The sequence below is a fragment of the Amblyraja radiata genome, chromosome 3 (genome assembly GCF_010909765.2).
Source record: "Amblyraja radiata isolate CabotCenter1 chromosome 3, sAmbRad1.1.pri, whole genome shotgun sequence".
Lineage (NCBI taxonomy): Eukaryota > Metazoa > Chordata > Chondrichthyes > Rajiformes > Rajidae > Amblyraja > Amblyraja radiata.
This window is the reverse complement of record NC_045958.1, coordinates 93,204,095-93,228,369: the sequence shown is the minus strand read 5'-3', so window position 1 is coordinate 93,228,369 and position 24,275 is coordinate 93,204,095. Positions and strand designations below refer to the sequence as shown.

General features: G+C 47.8%; 1 protein-coding gene across 4 annotated transcripts in view; it reads left to right on the top strand.

Moving 5' to 3' along the window:
- Positions 1–24,275, top strand: part of dok7 (docking protein 7) — a 66,464-nt gene that overhangs the window by 21,559 nt on the left and 20,630 nt on the right. For 3 of the 4 annotated variants that reach the window (XM_033018334.1, XM_033018333.1, XM_033018335.1), the window contains 5 exons: positions 586–786; positions 9,224–9,343; positions 13,916–14,023; positions 15,020–15,627; positions 20,703–20,751. In XM_033018334.1, coding sequence (XP_032874225.1) covers positions 586–786; positions 9,224–9,343; positions 13,916–14,023; positions 15,020–15,627; positions 20,703–20,751 — 1,086 coding nt within the window. The remainder of the gene's footprint in view (positions 1–585; positions 787–9,223; positions 9,344–13,915; positions 14,024–15,019; positions 15,628–20,702; positions 20,752–24,275) is intronic. The other variant, XM_033018336.1, reaches the window with a different exon arrangement.

Sequence of the window (24,275 nt, the reverse complement as noted above, 5' to 3'; positions counted from 1 at the left end):
GTTGAAGGATGTCCAATGAGATCGATAGGAGGTCAGATCCACTCTCCAGTTGGTGAGAGGACGGTTCAGTTGCCTGATGACAGCCGGGAAGCAACTGAATCTGGAGGTGTGTGTTTTCACACGTCTGTACCTCTTTCCTGAAGGGAGAGGGGATAAGAGGGAGTGACGTAGTGAGACCGGTCCTCGACTATGCTGGTGGCTTTGCTGAAGCAGTGTGAAGTGTCAATGGCATAATTGGAAGGGAGGTTCATTGACTTCTGTAAATCGCCCCTGTGTGCAGGATGCAAAACTGCGATAACAGAACCAGTGTAAAGATGATGTGTAGGAAGGAACTGCAGATGCTGACAGCATCTCTGGAGAGAAGCAATGGGTGACGTTTCAGGTCGAGACCCTTTTTCAGACTGAGATTCCGGGGAGAGGGAGACAGCGGTAGGGAAGGGTGATTGCAGACATGGTGGGACAAAGGGCCTGTTTCCACGCTGCATCTCGGAAGTACAGTAAACTGAACACTTTGTGTCTATTTTTGTAAACCAGAATCTGCAGTTCCCTGTGTGTGTCTACCGTAAGGCTGTTGTGTGTTTACAGTTCACAGGTTCCACGTCACCGTGCTCCCTGGCACCAAGCTGGAAAGTGGACCTGCCACCCTCCACTTCTGCAACAACATCTTTGTGCTGGTGCGGGATGTCCCGCCGTGCATCATTGGCCACTGGAAGCTCTCCGACATGAGGCGTTACGGTGCCATCCCCAACGGGTTCGTCTTTGAAGGGGGGTCGCGGTGCGGACCCTGTGAGTACCCGCAGCTCCCTGCACCCTTTTATTCTCCAACTGCAGCTGGCAGGGGTCCGAGTCACGAAAGATTAATCTGAAGAAGTCCCCAGTGTTCAGATGCAGGGTAAAGGGAATAACGTTCAGTGCAAGATAAAGTGCAATAAAGTCTGATTAAAGTGGAGTTTAAACGTCTCCACTCAGGTAGATGGCAGGTCAGGACCACTCTCTATTTGGTGAGAGGACGGTCTTGTTGCCTGCTAACAGTTGGGAAGAAACTGAATCTGGAGGTATGTGTCCCGACGTGAAACATCACCTTTCCATGTTCTCCAGAGGTGCTGACTGACCCGCTGATTACTCCTGCACTTTGCGTCTTTCCTTGGTAAACCAGCTTCTGCAGTTCCTTGTTTCTACATAGTAAAAAAATTAATGGCAGCCCTCGTTAGAAAATACTTATTTTATAATGTATATTTTATATAATTTTATACAGGGCGGCACAGTAGCACAGTGTTAGAGTTGCTGCCTTACAGAACCAGAGATCCGGGTTTGATCCTGACTGCGGATGCTGTCTGTATGGAGTTTGTACGTTCTCCCTGTGACTACATGGGTTTTCTCTGCGTGCTCCAATTTCCTTTCGCACTAGAAAGACATCCGGCTTTGTAGGTTAATTTGCTTCGGTTACATTTTTTAACTTGTTCCCAGTGTACAGGATCGTGCTAGTGCATGGGGTGATCGCTGGTCACACGGACACAGTAGGCAGAAGGGCTTGTTTCCACACTATGTTTTTAAAGTCTAAAGTCTAACTTAAATTGAAAGAAACAACACAGAAACATGCCCTGTAGTATTGGGTTCACGCCGACCGTCGATCACCCGTTCACACTAGTTCGACGATATCCCATTTTCTCATCCACTCCCTTCACACTAGGGGCAATTTTACAGAAGGTCAATTAACCGACAAACCTGGTATGTGGGAGGAAACCGGAGCACCTGAAGGAAACCCATGCAGCCATGGGGAGAACGTGCAAACTCCATACAGAGAGCAACCGTAGACAGGATTGTACCCCGGTCTCTGATGCTGTAAGGCAGCAGCTCTGCCAGCTGCAGAGTGGAATCAGGCCCTTCGGCCCACTGAGCAATCGCCCAGTTCACCAGCACCATCCTACACACTAGGGACAATTAACAATTTTACCAGAGCTAATTAAGTTACAAAAAGCACGCCTTTGGAGTATGGGAGGAAACCAGAGCACCCGGAGAAAACCCACGTGGTCACAGGGAGAACGTGCAAACATACAGACAGCACCTGTAGTCAGGATGGAACCCGGGTCTCTGGTGCTGTGAGGCAGCAACTCTACCACTGCGCCACTGTGCAACTCCTCTCCGGTTCTCCTTCCCTCTTTGGGCTTGGGGTTGGTGAGGGAGACGGGAGCTGCCTCGTTGAATCCCATTGTAACGCTGCATTGCAGCACAGGAGAGTGGCTGTGTGCGATGACCCAGCAGTGACCCAACCCGAGCACCAGCCATCCCGTGCAGCATCGGCCGCCTCTCCATTTATAGGTTGTGAGGTCATTACCTCTCTGCCTTTCACCCGATCTTCAAAGGAAGAGTTTCATGGGGCATTAAAAACTTCTACATTTTGGCTGCTTCACTGCAGAATCTCCTCAGGGTGTGTGTTCGTTGAAGAAGTTCTCCTCCTCTCTCGGACACCCTCTCTCACTGCTCCCCCTCTGTGCTTCCTACTGGTCTACGACCATGTTTTAACCTGGGCTCGCGACCACAGCCACGTGTGTTTCCTTGCCGCATGCTCGCACCTCCATCTTGTACCCCGTGGCCTCCAATTCCAGACCTCCCAGTTCGGCCCCCTTGAGATCACGCCTTCCCGAGCCAGCAATTGGCTCACCAGGCACTGTCCTGCCTGTGGTCATTTGTGGCTGGCCTTGATTTGTCCTGGTCTTCCCTCACCTACAGATATTCACCACCCCCCCCCACCCCCACCCCCAACTCCTACTTTCAGTCTGAAGAAGGTTTCCAACCCAAAACATCAGCCATCCCTTTTCTCTCCAGAGATGCTGCCTGACCCACCACTTTGTGTCTATCCATGCACGAGCCATGTTAGTTTAGTGATGGCAACATTCAGAGACAGACCCCCTTCATTAATTTTCAGTACCCCACTAGCAAGAGTGTTTTATTATCATATGTACCGGAACAGAACATTAAAATTCTTACGGCCCTCAGCAACACAACAGGTTTGTAAACATAGCACTCAATAAACAATATTATGTAGGGCTAGCAGTGGTAGAGTTGCTGCCTTACAGTGCCAGAGACCCAGGTTCGATCCTGACTGTGGATGCTGTCTGTAGGGAGTTCGTACGTTCCCCCTGTGACTGTGTGGGTTTTCTCTGGGTGCTTTGGTTCCCTCCCACATTATAGGATTTGTATGTTTATGGGCCTCCGTAAATGATCCCTAGTGTGTAGGATAGAACTAATGTATGGGTCGGCGTAGACTCGGTGGGCTGAAGGGCCTGTTTCTGCGCTGTATCTAAACCAAACTAAAATTTAACTAAGGTATATGGAAACAAAGAACTGCAGATGCTGGTTTATATGGAAGATAAACACAAGCGGATCAGGCAGCATCTCAGGGGACTCAGAATAGGTGATGTTTCGGGCTGGGACCCTTCTGAAAAAGGGTCCTGACTCAAAACGTTGAGCATCTTTTTTCTCTCCGGAGATGCTCCAGCACCTTATTTCTATCTTTAAAACTAAACTAAAGCTTCTTGCTACTATGGACGTTGCCTTCAGCTGGGCTTAGCTGTAGAAATGCTGAACCCACTTCAAAGCCTCCCCTGCTTCCCCATGCTGGCCCATTGAATGGTGAGACTATATTTAATGGGCTGCCGACATTGCTGTTCCTCCCTGTCTCCATGGGCTTTGATTCCCAGCCGACCAAACAGCTGCCTGTAATTCCAGGCATTGCAAAGACTTGCTGAGTGCCCTGGGTTGTGGGAGAGAGCTGGAGGGCGTTGGCGAGTTTGGAGTCCAGCCAAATGGGATGTGGCTGCCCTCCCAGCCTTAAAGCTTTTTTCCAGGAAGGGATGAATTCAACGATACTTTATTGTCACATGTACCTGGGTACAATGAAATGCTTAGTTTTAGCATTCCTTCCGGGTAAACTCATGCAGCAGACTTCTCCTAGGCAGGACACAAAGATTCACCATGTTCCTGGCACCAACAAAGTCCCAACTAGTGCTGTCTTATCTTCTCGCAGTGGCAAACCTGGCCTGCTGCCACACCTGGCCACAGATGCCCCTAAACTCTGTTTAGTTTAGTTTAGAGGTACAGAGCGGAAACAGGACCCTTCGGCCCACCGAGTCCACGCCGACCAACGATCAACCTGTACACTAGCACTATCCACACACTGAGGACAATTTACATTTTACCAAAGCCAATTAAACCCAAAACCTGGAGTGTGGGAGGAAACTGGAGCACCCGGGGGAAGCCCACGCAGGACTCAGGGAGAATGTGCAAACTCCGCACAGACAGCATCTGTAGTCAGGATCGAACCTGAGTCTCTGGCGCCGTGAGGCAGCAAATCTACCGCTGTGCCACCGTGCCGCCAATCACCAACACTTCCGTGTCCCTCTTAGTTTTCGGCGGCCCCCTCTTTGCTCCTGCACCCCCCCCCCCCCCCCCGTCAGTTCCCTCAGCGTTCTCACCGGTCCGCTGCTGGTCGCTCGGCCCCCCCGCCAGGTCTCTCTTTGCTCCTCGTCCCTTGTTCGGCTCCACGATGCCCAATGAGCGAGGCAGCAAGCAAGGACATACATCACTCTCTGGTGTCGGACAACCCCCCGCCATCAGTCCTCAACGTGTCCAGATGCACAAAGTAATCTGGTTAGGTGCAGCACGATGGTGCTGCGGTAGAGCTGCTGCTCTACTGCGCCAGAGACCCGCTCAATCTCGACCACGGGTGCTATCTGTAGTTTGTACGTTCTACCCGTGACCGCGTTGGTTTTCTCCGGATGCTCCGGTTTCCTCACACATTCCAAAAGACATGCAGGTTTATGGGTTAATTGGCTTCTGTAAATTGTCCTTAGTGTAAAGGATAGTACTAGAGTACGGGGATCGCAGGTCAGCACGGACTCGGTGGGCCGAAGGGCCTGTTGCCACGCTGTATCTCTAAACTAAACTAAAAAGTCACATTTGGAGTATTGTGTGGAGTTCTGGGTCACCCCATTAATGGAAGAATGTGGAGGCTTTGGAAAGGGTTGAGAATAGGTTCACCCGAATGCCGCCTGGATTCGAGGGTATTAAGCACAAGGAGAGGTCGCACACTCTTGGATTGTTTTCTCTGAAATGCTGAAAAGTGAGAGGAGATCTGACAGAAGTCAATAACATTTTGGGAGGCATAGATAGGGTAGACGGTCAGAACCTTTTACTGGCGGAAAAATCAAAGACGAGTGGGCATAACTTGAAGATGAGTGGAGCAAAGTTTAAAGGAGATGTGAGGGCGGTGGGTGCCTGGAACGTGCTGCCAGGGGTGATGGTGGAGAGAGATTTGATAATGGTATTTAAGATGCTTTTAGATTCAGGGAATGGAGGGATATGGATCATGTACAGGCTGAGGAGATTAGTCTACCTTGGCATCATGTTCGGCACGGACCTTGTGGGGCTAAAGGCCTGTTCCTGTGCTGTACTGTTCTACACTGGTTGGAGGTCGTATCCCGACTGGAAACGTTACCTGACCATTTTCTCCAGGGATGTTGCCCGATGTTGCTGAGTTATCCCAGCATTTTGTGTCTATCTTCTGTTCTACCTTCTCTGTTCAAGGTGGCAGGATGTGCAGTCTGCACAATGCGCAAAACCCTTCCCTGGAAGAACGTTTTAGTCCTATGAGCCTGCCGGTGGTGCAGGGGTTAAGTTACTAGACAAGTAACAGAGTCGGAGATAGCTGCCTCGATTCCCGAGTTCAATTCCCAGCACGGCAGCTGTGGAATTTATATTCACTTGTGGGGCGGCACGGAGGTGTTGCGGTAGAGTTGCTGCCTCACAGTGTCAGAGATCCAGGTTCTCTCTGTGACCACGTGGGTTTTCTCTGGGTGCTCCCATTTCCCCTCAAGAGGTGCAGGTTTGTAGATTAATTGGCTTCTGCAAATTGTCCCTAGTGTGTAGGATAGAACTAGTGTACGGGGTGATTATTGGTCAGCATGGACTCGGTGGTTGTTCGAGGAGCCTGTTTCCATGCTGTAGAGTATCTCTAAAACTAACTTAATAATCCGAGATAATAACATTGTGCTGGAGGAAGGCAGTGGGTCGGGCAGCATCCGTGGGGGGAATGAAAACTTTCTTCAGAGCCACTAAAACTTGAGGAATTCATTGCATTGGTCATCTTATTGTCAAGCATTAAAAGCAATGAAGAGCTTAGAAGAGTACGGCACAGGGACTGGCCCTTCGGCCCATCCTGTCCATATATTTGTCCCAACTGTAGTCCTGTAGGTCTGTGTCCAAGATGGCTGCCGTGAAGGGAGAGTGGACGCTGGCACGAATTGGTTGCCGCTGCTCTCTCTTCACACAGTGTTTTTGATTTTCTGTTTTTGGATTGAATTCTGTTTTTAATTTGTGTCATTGTGATGTCTTTAATTACTTGTTTTACTCCGATTATATGTTTCTATTCCGATCTACTATGTAAGGTGTCCTTGAGATTTTGTATGAAAGGCGCCCATTAAATATAAAATTTATTATTATTATACTGAACATGATGCTAAATTAAACTAATCCCCTCGAACAAAACCCGAAATAGAACGATGAAATTCTTAATTACAGCAGCACAATAGATATGTAAATATAGTAAAACCCATAATAAACAACAACAAAAGTTTATGTGGAGGAAGGAACTGCAGACGCTGGTTTAAACCAAAGATAGACACAAAATGCTGGAGTAACTCAGCGGGTCAGGCAGCATCTCTGGAAAGAAGGAAATGGGTGATGTTTTGAAACATCACCCAATCCTTCTATCCAGAGATGCTACCTGTTCTGCTGAGTTACTCCAGAATTTTGTGTCTAAAAAAGCTTGTATGTGTATATGTGTGTGTATATATATATAGATAGATATAGATATAGATATATATATATATATAGATATAGTGGCTTGCAAAAGTATTCATACCCCTTGAACTTTTCCACATTTTGTCACGTTACAACCACAAACGTAAATGTATTTTATTGGGATTTTATGTGATAGACCAACACAAAGTGGCGCATAATTGTGAAGTGGAAGGAAAATGATACATGGTTTTCAAATTGTTTTACAAATAAAAAACTGAAAAGTGTGGCGTGCAAAAGTATTCAGCCCCCCTGAGTCAATACTTTGTAGATCCACCTTTCGCTGCAATTACAGCTGCAAGTCTTTTGGGGTATGTCTCTACCAGCTTTGCACATCTAGAGACTGACATTTTTGCCCATTCTTCTTTGCAAAATAGCTCAAGCTCAGTCAGATTGGATGGAGAGCGTCTGTGAACAGCAATTTTCAAGTCTTGCCAGAGATTCTCAATTGGATTTAGGTCTGGACTTTGACTGGGCCATTCTAACACATGAATATGCTTTGATCTAAACCATTCCATTGTAGCTCTGGCTGTATGTTTAGGGTCGTTGTCCTGCTGGAAGGTGAACCTCCGCCCCAGTCTCAAGTCTTTTGCAGATTCTAACAGGTTTTCTTCCAAGATTGCCCTGTATCTGGCTCCATCCATCTTCCCATCAACTCTGACCAGCTTCCCTGTCCCTGCTGAAGAAAAGCATCCCCACAGCATGATGCTGCCACCACCATGTTTCACAGTGGGGATGGTGTGTTCAGGGTGATGTGCAGTGTTAGTTTCCGCCACACATAGCGTTTTGCATTTAGGCCAAAAACTTCAATTTTGGTCTCATCTGACCAGAGCACCTTCCTCCACATGTTTGCTGTGTCCCCCACATGGCTTGTGGCAAACTGTAAACGGGACTTCTTATGGCTTTTTTTCAAAAATGGCTTTCTTCTTGCCACTCTTCCATAAAGGCCCGATTTGTGGAGTGCACGACTAATAGTTGTCCTGTGGACAGATTCTCCCACCTGAGCTGTGGATCTCTGCAGCTCCTCCAGAGTTACCATGGGCTGCTTCTCTGATCAATGCTCTCCTTGCCCGGCCTGTCAGTTTAGGTGGACGGCTATGTCCTGGTAGGTTTGCAGTTGTGCCATACTCTTTCCATTTTCGGATGATGGATTGAACAGTGCTCCGTGAGATGTTCAAAGCTTGGGATATTTTTTTATAACCTAACCTTGCTTTAAACTTCTCCACAACTTTATCCCTGACCTGTCTGGTGTGTTCTTTGGGCTTCATGATGCTGTTTATTCACTAATGTTCTCTAACAAACCTCTGAGGCCTTCACAGAACAGCTGTATTTATACTGAGATTAGATTACACACAAGTGGACTCTATTTACTAATTAGGTGACTTCTGAAGGCAATTGGTTGCACTGGATTTTATTTAGGGGTATCAGATACTTTTGCACGCCACACTTTTCAGTTTTTTATTTGTAAAAAAATTTGGGGGGGGGCTGAATACTTTTGCACGCCACACTTTTCAGTTTTTTATTTGTAAAAAAATTTGAAAACCATGTATCATTTATATATATATATTATAATATAATATAATATATACACAGTATGTGTGTGTGTCTGCATATGTATGTGTATACTGTATATATATATATATATGTGTAAATGTATGTGTGTGTATCTGTGTGTCTGTATGTGTGTATACTATATATATATATATATGTGTGACTATATATATGCACACATACACATATGTATTATATATATATATATATTCAATTTAATTTTTCAATTTAAAAAACATTATTGGCATGATAAAATACATCGTTATATTGCCAAAGTATAAAATATGACATACATATTTAAAATGCATAAATATAAATTCAAGTATACAGTGCATGGATAGATACGCCCCTGTACATATAGATATATATATATATATACTCGCAATACACCTATAGCTCTTTATTGGTTGCTACACGTTCTTGCAGATATATATATATATATATAAAACAAATAAACAATAACGTGCAAAGACTAAAATAATGCCCCCAAGTCTCAGTTTGGAGCTTATTTGTTGGTTAAAGTGTTTAATAGCCAGGTGGTCAGGTTATGGCTTCCCCAAGCCTCTGATGTAGTACTCCTAGACCTCTGAAGTAGCTTCCTGAGGTAGCCCCCCCCCCGGCCTTTGTCAAACTGCGATGGTATTCTTATTCCACTCCAACCCTCCCCGCTTCCCCCAACACACCCTTCCCCCCACCGCCACCCCCCCCCCCCCCCCCTCCCTCTGGTCGGTACGTGCCGTCCCCGTGTGCATGGGCGTGGGTCCATATCCTCCCGTGTGCATGGACTGATGCGTCTCCTTGTGTTTGTGGGCAGGGGCCGGCGTTTTCTTCCTGTCCTGTGCGGAGGGCGAGCGCATCAGCTTCCTGTTCGACTGCATTGTCAGAGGCATCTCGCCGACCAAGGGGCCCTTCGGCATCAGGCCCGTGTTGCCCGGTTAGTGCGGGGGGGGGGGGCATGGGGAGGGAGTGGGGATGGGGGACGTCGGGGATTGGGGCGGGCGAGGGGGTGGGGACGTGGGAGGAATGGGTTGGGGAGAGGAAGGGGAGAAAGAGGTTCATAAGGTCCTGTTCGTGTAATAGGAGCAGAATTAGGCCATTCAGCCCATCAAGTTTACTCCACCATTCAATCATGGGTGATCTACCTCTCCCTCCTAACCCCATTCTCCTGCCTTCTCCCCAGAACCCGACACCTGTACTAATCAAGAATCTATGTATCTCTGCCTTAAAATATCCATTGGCCTCCACAGCCTTCTGTGGCAAAGAATTCCACAGATTCACCACATCTGACTAAAGAAATTCCTCCTCATCTCCTTCCTAAAGGGGCGTCATTTAATTCTGAGACCATGACCTCTGGTCCTAGACCCTCCCACTGGTGGAAACATCCTCTCCACATCCACTCTATCCAAGCCTTTCACTATTTGAAGGGGGTGGAGGGTTGAAGAAGGGCACGGGAGTGACAGGAAAGGGGTGGGTGGATCGGAAGGGGATTGGGGAAGGGGGTGGGGGAGTGGGGTTAGTGGATGGAGATGGGGGGGGGGGCAGAGAAAGGGATGGGAGGCAAAGGGGAGGAGCAGTGGATGAGGAGGGGAGGGAGGGGACAGGAGGGGAAGGGAAGGCAAAGAAAGGTGTTATTTTCCTTCATTCCAGACTGGTGAATATATTTGGGTGATGTTATGAACGTAATTTATCTTAATCATCCTCCAATCACTTCGTGGTAATTTGAAATTAGCCTGCTTTTACTGGGAGAAGTCAGTTTATGTTTATTAATGCATCCATATCTTTTCAAAGTTGTGCCTGTAAATTTATGCACGTAATTTCTATGTGACGATCCTCCATTCATTATATTTATACTGAGCCTGCTTTGAGACTTTAAACTTTAGAGATACAGTGTGGAAACAGGCTCTTCGACCCACTGCCGACCAGCGATCCCTGTACACTGGCTTTGGTAAAATTGTAAATTGTCCCTCGTGTGTAGGATAGGGCTAGTGTATGGGGTGATCGCTGGTCAGCGTGGACTCAGTGGGCCGAAGGGCCCGTTTCCAAGTTGAATTTTTGAACTAAACTAAATTAACCGACAAACCTGTACGTCTTTGGAGCGTGGGAGGAAACCGGAGCACCCAGGGAATCCCCATGAGGTCACACGGAGAACGTACAAACTCTGTACAGACAGCACCCATGGTCAGGGTAGAACCTGGGTCTCTGGCACTGTGAGGCTGAAACTTTACTGCTGTACCACCAAACCAAAGCTTGGTTCAATTAGCCTTGTGTGGCATGGGAGTTGCAGAAGCGGGAGGTGGTTGTGGGGCAGAAGGTGCAGGGGGAGTATTGGGATGGTGTTTACCTCAGTTAATCAGGCCCTCGACTCACTCAGCCCACTAGCCCGCTACGCTATCCCAGTTATTTTCTACACACTGCGTCCAACAAAAGAGATCTCAGCGGGAGCATTCGTACGACGTGCCAGTCCCGCTAAATATACCACGAACTTTAACCTTTAAAGAAATAAGTTTGGTTTGCGTGGGGCGGGGTTTGGGGAACGGGTGGGTACGCGGGAGTATTTGTGTCGTCACCTTCCAGGAACTATGAGTAAAATGACCCTCTCCAGCCCGCCTGGGTTACAGAGGGAGTACCAGGAAGACACTTCTGCAGGACAACGGTTTGGCTGAATGGATCGCGGGCATAGATTAATGGATGGGATTGCATTAAGGGAAGTGGTGGGCTATATAGAGAAAAGCTATTTCTGCCAGTGGAGGGAGTCTGGAACTAGATGTCACAGTTTACAAAATTGTAGCTGGGCCTCTGTTGTATAGGTTCATCCTCTCTCTTGCATGAGACAAGCCAAAGAGTCATAGTCATACAGTGCGGAAACAGGCCCTTCAGCCCAACTTGCCCACACCGGCCAACAAGTCTTATCTACATGTGTTCAAAAGGGAACTGCAGATGCTGGAATATCGAAGGTACACAAAATTGCTGGAGGAACTCAGCGGGTGCAGCAGCATCTATGGAGCGAAGGAAATAGGCGACGTTTCGGGCCGAAACCCTTCTTCTACACTTGTCCCACCTGCCTGCATTTGGCCCAAATCCCTCTAAACCTATCCTATCCATGTACCTGTCTAAAAGTTTCTTAAACGTTACGATAGTGCCTGTCTCAACTATCTCCTCTGGCAGCTCATGCCATACACCGTCCACCCATGAAGAAGTTGCCCTTCAGGTTCCTATTAAATTTTTCTCCCTCAAAAACCGATGTCCTCTGGTTCTTCATTCCCCTACTCTGGGCAACGGGCTTTGTGTGTCTACCTGATCTATTCCTCTCATGATTTTGTACACCTCTATAAATTCACCTCTCATCCTCCAGCGCTCCAAAGAATAGAGTCCCAGCCTGCTCAACCTCTGTCCATAGCTCTGGTCCTCGGGTCCTGGCAACATCCTCGTAAATCTTCTCTGTACCATTTCCAGCTTAACAACATCTTTCCTATTATAGGTTGACTAAAACTGAACAATATGCCAAATTTAGCCTCATCAATGTCTTCCACAACTGTATCATAACCTCCCAACTCAATATAAAATGTTGAAGTAACTCACCCAGTCAGGTAGCATTTCTCGAGAAAAAGTTTGGATGACGTTTCAAGCCGGCACCCTCCTTCGGTCTGAATGTATGAACTTTGGCACTAAAGTCTAGACTGACTACGGGTGCTGCTGTACGAAGTTTGTACCTGTACTTTCTTCCTGTATATGGGGTGATTGCTGGTCAGAGTTGGTGGGCCAAATGGCCTGTTTCCGCGCTGTATCTCTAAAGTGCCAGAGACCCGGGTTCAATCCTGACCACGAGTGCTGCCTGAATGGAGTTTGTACGTTTTTCCTGTGACCACATGGGTTTTCTCCGGGTGCTCCGGTTTCCTCCCACACTCCAAAGATGTACAGGTTTGTAGGTTAATATTCGGGCAGTTAGTACATGGGTGACCACTGGTCGATGTGGACACGGTGGGTCAAAGGGCTGTATCTCTAAACTGCAGATATGTAGGTTAATTAGCCTCTGTAAATTGTCCCTAATGTGTAGGATAGAACTAGTGTGGACGGGTGATCGCTGGGCGGCACGGACTCGGTGGGCCGAAGGGCCTGTTTCCATGCTGTATCTCTAAATTGCAGGCTTGTAGGCTAATTAGCTTGGTAAATTGTCCCTAGCGTGAATAGAACTAGTATGAATGGGGGATCGCTGGGCGGCATGGACTCAGTGGGCCGAAGGGCCTGTTTCCATGCTGTATCTCCGAAGTAAAGCAGTGGTTGCCCGGAACCGTGGCCCAATGCTCTTGGCAGTGAGCGGGGTGAGGAGCTGGGACAGTGGGATCTAGCGTTGGGGAGGAAGAAGTGCGGGTAATGGCAATGCATTCCTCCGGGTGAGAGGTCAGGAGCCTATCCTGGTGAATGGAGCAGGGTGCGATTGATGAGTTTGTCTCTGGCCAGAGCATGCATTCTGAGGTGTTCCAAGTGTAACCTTGTAAGTCAGATTAAATCCCCATGGAAAGGCTCTGCGTGAAACTGGATCTTGCTCTTGGAATGTGAGTGGATGCAAGAGGAGAATGTCTGGAACTAATCCATGACAGCTGCCCTCTTCTGCTTTAATTTTGCAAGTGGAACATTCAACCCGCCAGTGTAGGATCGTCACAAACTCTTCGGGCGGCACTGTAGAGCCGCTGAAGAAGGGTCACGACCCGAAACGTCAACTATTACTTCTCTCCAGAGATGCTGCCTGACCCGCTGAGTTACTCCAGCGTTTTGTGTCTATTTTCGGTGTAAAGCAGCATCTGCAGTTCCTTCCTACACAGCAGAGGCGTTGCATCACAGCACCAGCGAACCGAGTTCGATCTTGACCTCGGGTGCTGTCTGTGTGGAGTTTGCACCCTCTCCCTTTGACTGCGTGGGTTTTCTCCCACATTAGCGGTCAGTTAATTGGCTCTCAGTAAATTGCCCCGAGTGTGCAGGGAGTTTCGTTTATTATCACATGTGCCAAGGTACAGAGAAAAGCTTTTTGTTGTGTGCTATCCCGTCACTGGAAAGACTATACATGATTATAATCGAGCCATCCACAGTGTACCGATACAGGATAAAGGGAATGGCATTTACTGCAAGATAGAGTCCAGTAAAGCCCGATTAAAGATAGACTGAGGGTCTGCAACGAGGTAGATAGTAGCTCAAGACCGCTCTCTAGTTGTCCGGCCGATCGGCATGTAAGTCCCGATGAGGTAGAGATCGGCCGCCTCACCCGGCATGAGCGTCACATTTTCAGGGTGACTTGCGGGGGGGGGTGGGGGGGGGGGGGGGGGGGGGGGGTGATTTCAAGGTGCCGGAAAATCGTTGGTTTACCTGAATGTTCTTTTATCAGTGTTATTCTACTGGGGAGCTGGGGTAGTTCTGAAGGATGATGAGCTATTCACAACAGAGGCTAAACCAAGACTAGCTGCCTGCATTTGCCGCTTCAGATAGAAACCTGCCCTCTCCCATTGAATTGTAGATACCAGTATAAGCACTACCACCATCGAGGAGAGGATCAGTCACGAGGCACTGGAGTTGGAGAAACGTTTGAGTCTCCTGTCACAGTCCAGTCGGCACAGTAGTGGAGGTATGGACGCAGAACTGTACAGCACAGCAACAGGCCATTCGGCCCAGCATGTCAATGCTACCCTTGACGCCAAGCACACTAATCCCATCTGCTTGCCTGATTTCTCCATCACTGCCCATTCACGTGACTTTCAAAAGCCACTACCATAAATGCCTCCACCACCACCCTTGGCAGCACGATCCAGACTTGCCCTGCACTTACCTATCGAGGAGCAACACTACAGACCCGGGTTCAATCCTGACGTCGGATGCTGTCCGTGTGTGGTGTTTGCTTCCGTTCTCCCTGTGACCGCATGGGTTACCAGCAGTTTCCGTCCACATCCCAAAGATGTGCGAGTTTGTAAGTTAAGTGGCTGCTGTAAATTGCCCACAGTATGTTGGGCGTGGACGAGAAAGTGGGATAACACAACTAGTGTGAACCCGCATGTACTCAATGGGCCGAAGGGCCTGTTTCAATGCTGTATCCCTAAACTAAACATTCCCCCTCTGACCTTAAAGTGATATCCTCTAGTCTTTGACATTTCCAACCCGGGGAAAAAAGCTCTGAGTGTCTACCCTATCAATGCCGCCCTTCTATCAGGTCTTCCCTCAGCCGGCAACACTCCAGAGAAAGCAATACAGTTTGTCCAGTCACCTCTTGTGGCTAATACCCTCTAATGCAAATGCAAGGAGGTTTAATGAGTTAGCACAATATACCCAACCCCCACAGCTACCATCTTAAGCTATACTCACAAGTTAATTACCCCCCCACTCCCGCTGGGCCACCTCTGATCTCTCTCTCCTCTCTCTTCCCCCCTCCTCTACCCCTCCCCACCCCACCCTCTCCACTCTTTACCCTCTCCCCTTTCCTCTCCTTCCCCCCCCTCCACCTCCCCTCCTTCCCTCTCTACCCCCTCCTTCCCCTCTACCCCCTCCTCTACCTCTCCCCCCCTCCCTCTACCCCATTTCCCTCTCCCCCTCCACCCTTCTCTATCTCCCCCTCCTCCCCTGTCCCCAGGTGATGACCGCAGTCTGTCCAGCTCCACCGAGTCCTCGGACACCAGCCAGTCGGACACGGCGAGCGTGGGCAGCCGCCTGACGCTGTGGGCGGAGCAGCAGCCAGCGGCCCCGGGCCCGGGGGGAGGCTCAGGCTCAGGCCCAGGCCCAGGGCCACAGGAGGCGGGCAGGAGGCCGGGCCCGGAGGCCTCGGGCTCTGCTAGGCCTCACGCCCCTGCCAAGCCTCCGCGCTGCCGCCGGCTGCAGGAGGTGGGTCGCCAGGGCTCGTCGGACAGCGGCATCGCCACGGCCAGCCACTCGTCGTCGTCGGGCAGCTTCTCCTCCTGCGCCGGCAGCGATGAGTTCGGCTCCCAGGCCAGCCTGATGCCGGCGGCCAGAACCGCTCCAACGGCCCGGGCCTGGTGCAACTGTGGCTCCGGCCTCGACTACCGCGTCCCTGCCGCCCTCCAGTACCACCACTACGACAGCCCGAGGAGCATCCTGCAGCCGCCCGGGCCTCGAGGGGAGGAGGAGGAGGCGGTCGGAGCATGCGACAGCTGCGGCCCAGCCCCCACCACGGCACCGGCACCACCCCTCATCGCCACCTGCCTCAGCTGCGGAGGCCTCAAGGTAAGGCCGCACAAGTAGTCGCTACAAGTTATCATAAGTTGTCAAATGTAGTTGCTATAAGTTGCCAAAATGAATGAATGAATAAGTTTATTGGCCAAGTATTCACATACAAGGAATTTACCTTGGTGCTCCGCCCGCAAGTGAAAACATGACATACAGTGATAGTTAGGAATGACACATAAAACATTAAACGTTAATAATAAAACATTATTGATTAAACATGTGAATTAAATAAAATGCCAGAGCAAAAGGAAGCTACAGATTGAGTAGAGCTACTACTCATGGAAAAAGCTGTTTTTATGTCTGGCTGTGGCAGCTTTGACAATCCGGAGTAGCCTTCCAGAGGGAAGTGATTCAAAGAGTTTGTGGCCAGGGTGAGAGGGGTCAGAGATGATCTTGCCCGCTCACTTCCTGGCCCTTGCAGTGTACAGTTGGTGAATGGGGGGAAGGTTGCAGCCAATAACCTTCTCAGCTCATCGGACGATTTGCTGCAGCCTCCAGGTGTCGTGCTTGGTGGCTGAGCCAAACCAGACCATGATGGAGAAAGTGAGGACAGACTCTACGATGGCCGTCTAGAATTGAACCATCATTGCCTGTGGCAGATTGTGTTTACTCAGCTGCCACAGGAAGTACATCCTCTGTTGTGCCTTTTTGACTGTGGAGTGGATGGTGGGCCCCCATTTAAGGTCCTTGGAGATGATGGTTCCCAGGAACTTAAAATACTCCACAGATGTGAGGGGGAGCTCTCTTAAAGTCTACAATCAATTCCACTGTCTTAAGAGCATTGAGCTCCAGGTTGTTGCGATGGCACCAGGCGGCCAGCTGTGTCACTTCCTGTCTGTAGGCAGATTCTTCCCCATCCTGGATCCGTCCAATCAGGGTTGTGTCATCTGCAAACTTGAGAAGCTTGACAGAGGAGTCAGTGGAGGTGCAGTCCTTGGTGTAGTTCTAAGTTTTCATAAGTTGCCAAAAGTAGGCCATAAGTTGTGAAAAGTTGTTATAAGCTATCATAAGTTGTCAAAAGTTGTCATGTTGGCAAAAGTAGGTATACAGTGTCCTCCATAATGTTTGAGACAAAGACCCATCATTTATTTATTTGCCCCTGTATTCCACAATTTGAGATTTGTAATAGAAAAAAATCACATGTGGTTAAAGTGCACATTGTCAGATTTTATTAAAGGCCATTTTTTTACATTTTGGTTTCACCATGTAGAAATGACAGCCGTGTTTATACGTAGTCTCCCCATTCTAGGGCACCATAATGTTTGGGACACATGGCTTCACAGGTGTTTGTAATTGCTCAGATGTGTTTAATTGCCTCCTTCATGCAGGTATAAGAGAGCTCTCAGCACCTAGTCTTTCCTCCAGTCTTTCCATCACCTTTGGAAACTTTTATTGCTGTTTATCAACATAAGGACCAAAGTTGTGCCAATGAAAGTCATTGGCACAACTTTGAGAAAGCCATTATGAGACTGTGAAACAAGAATAAAACTGTCAGACATCAGCCAAACCTTAGGCTTACCAAAATCAACTGTTTGGAACATCATTAAGAAGAAAGAAAGCACTGGTGAGCTTACTAATCGCAAAGGGACTGGCAGGCCAAGGAAGACATCCACAGCTGATGACAGAAGAATTCTCTCTATAATAAAGAAAAATCCCCAAACACCTGTCCAACAGATCAGAAACACTCTTCAGGTGTGGATTTGTCAATGACCACTGTTCGCTGAAGACTTCATGAACAGAAATACAGAGGCTACACTGCAAGATGCAAACCACTGGTTAGCTGCAAAAATAGGATGGCCGGGTTACAGTTTGCCAAGAAGTACTTAAAAGAGCAACCACAGTTCTGGAAAAAGGTCTTGTGGACAGATGAGACGAAGATGAACTTATATCAGAGTGATGGCAAGAGCAAAGTATTGATGAGAGAAGGAGGGGGCACTCTAGTTTTATACTCTCCTCCCATTTGGATAAAATGTGTAACTATTCTTCTTATTTATGCCCCTCATGATTTTACATACCTTTATGAGGTCAGGTGAGTAAGTGTAATGGTGAGCATGGGAGTAGTGGGCAGAAGGGCCAGTTTCTGTGCTGTACAACTCTATGGCTCGAACATCAAGCTCGAGTCAGGCTCAGTCAGGTTGTGAACAGATAAACTCTTCTCACTTCATGATCTGCAAAACGTTCTTTTGCACGGCGTGTTTTTAATAGCAGGAGACTTCAATCACGCCAAGCTGAAGACTGTAATGCCAACATTTCACCAGTTTATTGATTTTCCGACCAGAGGAAACAATATCTTGGACCAGGTCTACTGCAACATTGCCAAGAGCTGCAAAGCGTCCCCCTGCCCCCATCTTGGCCGATCCGATCACATCAGTCTGTACTTAACACCTGCATACAGACCCCTCATTGCAAGGACAAAGCCAACAGTTCGCACCATCATGGTCTGGCCAGAAGGAGCCATGGACAGGCTACAGAACTGCTTTGAGTACACTGATTGGGACATCTTTAAACAGGCTGCCACTCACAACAACCACACAGACCTCAACACCTACACCTCATCAGTATTGGATTACATCACCTTCTGTATGAACAGTGTCACCACACAGAGGACAATACTGACACTCCCCAACCATAAGCCATGGATGAATGGCGCTGTAACTGGTCTGCTGAAGGCCCAGGATGCAGCTTTCCACTCAGGTGATGCAGAGGCCTACAGAACAGCAAGGTCCAGTCTGAGGAAGGGCATCAGGGAAGCAAAGCACCGCTACACGAAGCGTATTGAGGAGCATTTTAACAGCTCAGACTCTCGACGCGTGTGGCAGGGCATCAGAACCATCACCGGCTACAACAGCTCCACACACGCACAAAGCTCATCCCTCCCTGACGACCTGAACTGTTTTTTTGCCAGGTTTGATTGCGCCGACAGCAGTGACAACATACGGGCACAGCAGGGACCCTCACCACCGGTGCTGACTCTGAGCCCCCACGACGTGAGACGGACCCTGCAGCACATCAACCCCAACAAGGCCACCGGACCTGACGGAGTACCAGGGCAGGTTCTGAAGCACTGCGCAGGGGAGCTGACTGCGGTGCTCATGGACCTGTTTAACGCCTCCCTGCTGCAGGCCTCCGTCCCCACATGCCTCAAGACAGCCACAATCATCCCTGTGCCAAAACAATCAGCCATCAGGTCCCTCAACGACTATCGGCCAGTGGCGCTGACACCAGTGGTGATGAAGTGCTTCGAACGTCTGGTACTGGGACACTTGAAGAACAGCATCCCCCCCTCCTTAGACCACCACCAATTTGCCTATAGGGCAAACAGGTCGACGGAGGACGCAGTGTCACTGGCCCTCCACTCCACCCTGACACACCTTGACCAGCGGGACAGTTATGTGCGGATGCTATTCATAGATTATAGCTCCGCCTTTAACACCATCCCCCCCATAAACTAGTCACTAAGCTGGACCACCTGGGCCTCAACACACACCTGAGCAGCTGGGTCCTGGACTTTCTCACCGGCCGACCACAGACTGTGCGCATGGGGAGGCAGGTCTCCTCCAGCATCACCCTGAACATCGGTGCACCACAGGGCTGTGTGTTGAGCCCCTTCCTCTTCTCCCTCTACACTCTCGACTGCAAACCCACCCACGAGGCCAACACCATATTAAAGTTTGCAGATGACACCATCGTGGTAGGCAGGATCACGAGTAACAACGAGGCCGCCTACAGGACAGAGGTAGAGAACCTGGTGAGCTGGAGCCGTGAGAACAACCTGATCCTCAACGCAGCAAAAACAAAGGAGATGATCCTGGACTTCAGGAGGAGACCGAAGACCTTCGTCCATCAGCCCATCACCATTAACGGCGAGACAGTGGAGGATGTGCAGAACATCAGGTACCTCGGGGTCAACATCAGCCACGACCTGACCTGGACCGTCAACATCACGGCGACGGCCAAGAAAGGACTTCAAAGGCTTCACTTCCTGAGGTGCTTGAAGAGGGCACGTCTCCCACAACAGCTGCTGGTGAGCTTCTACAGGTCAGCCATCGAGTCAGTTCTCACATACTGCATCACAGTATGGTACTCTGGCTGCACCGCAGAGAACAGGAAAGCTCTCCAACGCGTCATTAAAACTGCTGAGAGGATCACTGGCACCCAGCTCCCCAGACTGGAGGACATCTACCGGACCCGCTGCATCCGGAGGGTCAAGGGCATCATTAGAGACAGCACACACCCTGGACACTGCCTCTCTACCCTCCTGCCCTCAGGAAGACGATACAGGACACTGAGCGCCCGCACGACAAGACTAAAAAACAGCTTCTACCATAGAGCTGTGACACTACTGAACTCTATCCCCCTCCCACACTGATTCCCCCCCTCTCTCTCACACACCCGCCCATACTCCTGTATGTTTATAGTCTAATTTTTTAATAGTTCTTTTTTAAACGTATTTTTATAATCATATCCTTGTGCAGCTGGAGGACTGCTCCAACAAAATTTCGTTGTCTTGTACAATGACAATAAAGATTATTATTATTATTATTTAACAACATCCAAGACCACAAGAAATTGCAGAGAATTGAAGACGCAGCCCAGACCATCACACAAACCAATCTCCCTTCCACTGACTCCATTTACACCTCACACTACCTCGGCAAGGCCATCGCCATAATCAAGGATGAGTCGCACCCCAGCCACTCCCTCTTCTCCCCTCTCTCTTCAGGCAAAAGGTATAGAACTGTGCAAAAGCACACCTCCAGATTCAAGGCCAGTTTCTTCCGAGCTGTTTCAGGCAACTGAACCACCCTGCCAACAACCAGAGAGCAGTCCTGAGCTAATATCTACTCATTGGAGACCCTCAGACTATCTTCGATTGGACTTTACTGGACTTAATCTTGCACAAAACCTTATTCAAGTTATTCATTTTATTGTGTATCTGCACACTGTGGACAGCTCGATTAGAATCATATATTGTCTTTCCACTGACACAACAAAAGCTTTTCACTGTACATGTACATGTGACAATAAATTAAATTAAACTAACAAATATTTTATTTATTGTTGATGTACAGGGAACAACAGCCTCACAATTGGGACCCTCGCCTACCCTAGGTGCCCCAGGTAAGAATGGGCAACTCATTACATTCTCCTTGTTTTGGTAAAACATTATTGGGCAAAAACCCGAGTAAGAGGGTTAGTGGGTGGAAATTGTCGATCGCTAAATTAATATTCCTGTGTGTTGGGATTGGGTGATATACTCACCTGATGAATTTTTATATATATTTTTTAAATCAGCTGAGATTAAAGGGCGTCTAGTTATTTGCAAGTTTACAAGCCAAGAATGCAAAAGGACAAATGAAAGAATTAAAAAAGTGCTGGAGTAACTCAGCGGGTCAGGCAGCATCAATGGAGAACGTGGATAGGTGACGTTTCGGGTCCTTCATTTGAAGAATGTGTGAGGAAGGATCTCGACACAAATTTTTTAACCCGGGTGGGGGGCGGGGGGTTGGAAGTAGATGCTCACACAACATTTTACAAGTATCTACATGAGCACATGAATCGCCATGACACAGAAGGCTACATCCCAAGTGTTGGTAAATGAAATAGTTCAGATTGTTTTTTGATGTTGGGGCTACAGGTTCTGGTAACTGATCCCATGAAAGGGTTCATTCATGGACTTGCAACCTTTAACCCTGCTTCAATCCACACAGCTGCTGCCTGAGCCGTTGAGTTTATCTAACATCTATTTTTTGTTTCACCTTGAGATAAATGTACATGACTACAGGGTGATTAGTTGCAGGCATATTGAGTAAACAGAGAACATATCTGAATGTTTGGAAGAAACTGCCTCACCTTGCTCACAAGGAAGTCTATCAGGGTTTAGCAGGGGTGGAGGTTGTCAAGTTGAAAAGGGTGCAGAAAAGGGTACATGGATGTTGCCAGGACTTGAGGGCCTGAGCTATAGGGAGAGGTTGAGCAGGCTAGAACTTTGGTCCTTGGAGTGCCAGAGGATGAGGGGTGATCTTATAGAGGCGTACTACATCATGAGGGGAATAAATCGGGTGAACGCACAGATTATTTTACCCAGAGTAGGGGAATCGAGAACCGGAGGACTTAGGTTGAAGGTGTGGGGGAAAAGATTTAATGGGAACCTGTGGGGAACTTTTTGTACGCAAAGGGTGGTGGTGTATGAGTGAACTGCCGGAGGAGATAGTTGAGGCAGGTACTATTGCACGTTTAAGAAACATTTAGGATGAGGCATGTGCGTAGGCAATTTGGACTGAAGGGCCTGTATCCACGCTGTATGACTCTAGGTAAATCCTATTTCTTACTGGTGTGGTCGTATCACTAACATGTTTCCACTAGTAGGAAAGTCTAGGACCAGAAGCCATAGCCTCAGAATTAAAGGACATTTTAGGAAGGAGATGAGGAGGAATTTCTTTAGTCAGATTGTGGTGAATCTGTGGAATTCATTGCCACAGAAAACTGTGGAGGCCAAGTCAATAGATATTTTTAAGGCAGAGATCGATAGTTTCTTGATTAGTACGGGGTGTCAGGGGTTATGGAGAGAAGGGAGGAAAACGGGGTTAAGAGGGAAAGATATATCAGCCATGGTTGAATGGCGGAGTAGACTTGATGGGCTGAATGGTCTAATTCTGCTATCATTTGTGAACTTATGAACTTATGATTGTTGCGTTAACCCATTTGAAAGGATTGTGTTGAACACCATATCAGTGCACTGCACTGATCTCTACTGGCTTATTCTCGCCTTTGGAGTACAAGGAATCAGCAAGGACTGTGAACATGACCACAGACCTATTAAAAATGTCCTTCACACGGTGAAAAAGAACACCGAATCTTGCATCTCCCACCACAAAAAGCGGGGGAGGTTACGGGAGCCCATTTTAGCTGGTCATCTTACCTCGATGGTATTGTGGAGTGCTGGGTCTGTGAGGTATGCTTAAACCTCTTCATGGTAAAATTAAATTACATTATGTCCCTTAAATCTACAGTAAAGTTCTGGTGTTAATAATTAATGAGTAGTGAGTTGATGTGAAAGTGGGATAACAATGTAAATGGGTGATCGATGGTTGGCGGGGACTCGGTGGGCCAAAGGGCCTGTTTCCATGCTGTGTCGCTAAACTAAATGGGCTTTGGTTATAACACAATTTCAATCGGCAAGTAGAAAGCCACTTAAAAGTTACTTTGGAAAGTAACATTCAGTAAAAATGCTGTCTTTGATTTAAACAGTAGAGATGGAAAAAAAGGTTAATTTCTTGTAACCTCCCGCAATAATCAGACACCATTTCTCTTTTAAGAACTGATAATAGTCTGTCAGTTTCACGGCGGAAGGCCATTGAAATTGACAAGCAATCGCATGTATTGACACTTCAGCAATAATACTCTATTTAGCAATGCATCATATTGCCTGTAGTATATTTAGCTTGCAGTATCAAAAAGAAAATTACTTATTGAAAAACCTTTATTTTTTGAAAATCTTGCAGAAAAAGTAACTAAGTCTGAAACTTTCTACTTCCTGAACCCCTTTGCCCCCACTGATGCATTTGTTTTTATAACGCAATTTTCTATAACATGAACGTTGTCAGGAATGCTTCTACCCTGTATCATGTTGCAGCAGAACGATCTGTACAGGATGTGGGTATTGGTTTATTACTGCCACGTGCACTGAGATACAGTGAAAAACCTGGCGTGCTAACCAGTCAAATCAAAATATACCTGAGCACAATCAAGCCAGACACAAGTACAACAGGTAGTGCAAAGAAAATTAAAATAAAGTGCTGTAAAACTGTCTGGATAACAAGTCTGAGCAGAGTATAGGAGTAACGAGATCTGATTTGGTGAGGATGGAAAGGCAGGGGAATCAATATCAAAGACCTTTGCCGGAGAGAATCATTCACATATCTAGCTTGTTCACCAGTCACAGGTTACAGCTTCTCTTTGTCCACCTTGGTTATGTATCTATTAATTGGCCTTGCCCTATCAAAATTACAATTCTTGAATCTTGATTAATAAGGGTGTCGGGGTTATGGGGAGAAAGCAGGAGAATGGGGGTTGAGAGGGAACGATAGATCAGCCACGATTGAATGGTGGAGTAGACTTGATGGGCCGAATGGCCCAATTCTACGATTCCTTGTGACCTTATGACCTTATTAGCAAGGGTGTCAGGGGTTATGAAGAGAAAGCAGGAGAATGTGGTTGAGAGGGAAAGATAGATCAGCTATGATTTAATGGCGGAGTAGACTTGATAGGCTGAATGGCTTAATTCTGCTCCTGTAACTTATGAACTGTATCTAAAGTAAAGTCCAAAGAAATATTTTGTCAGTGTTTGAGCAACCACCCTGAGCTGCTAATTGCCTCATGACATTTTGCGATGATCTTAGATGCACTGGGACAAGATGTTAATATATTGTGACACACGCCCTCTCATATATCAAAGGCCCTCGTTTGAAGGGTTCACTCACAACACATTCCCTCGGCAATTATAGACGGACGATGATGATTAAACAGAGTAACTGCACCCGACACTTTAATTTGAAGTCCTTATCCGTCACCTTACATTGAAGGACCTCTCCACATGGAAGGGTACTTAAATAGATCAAAGGAAATGTGAACTGCTCCACCTT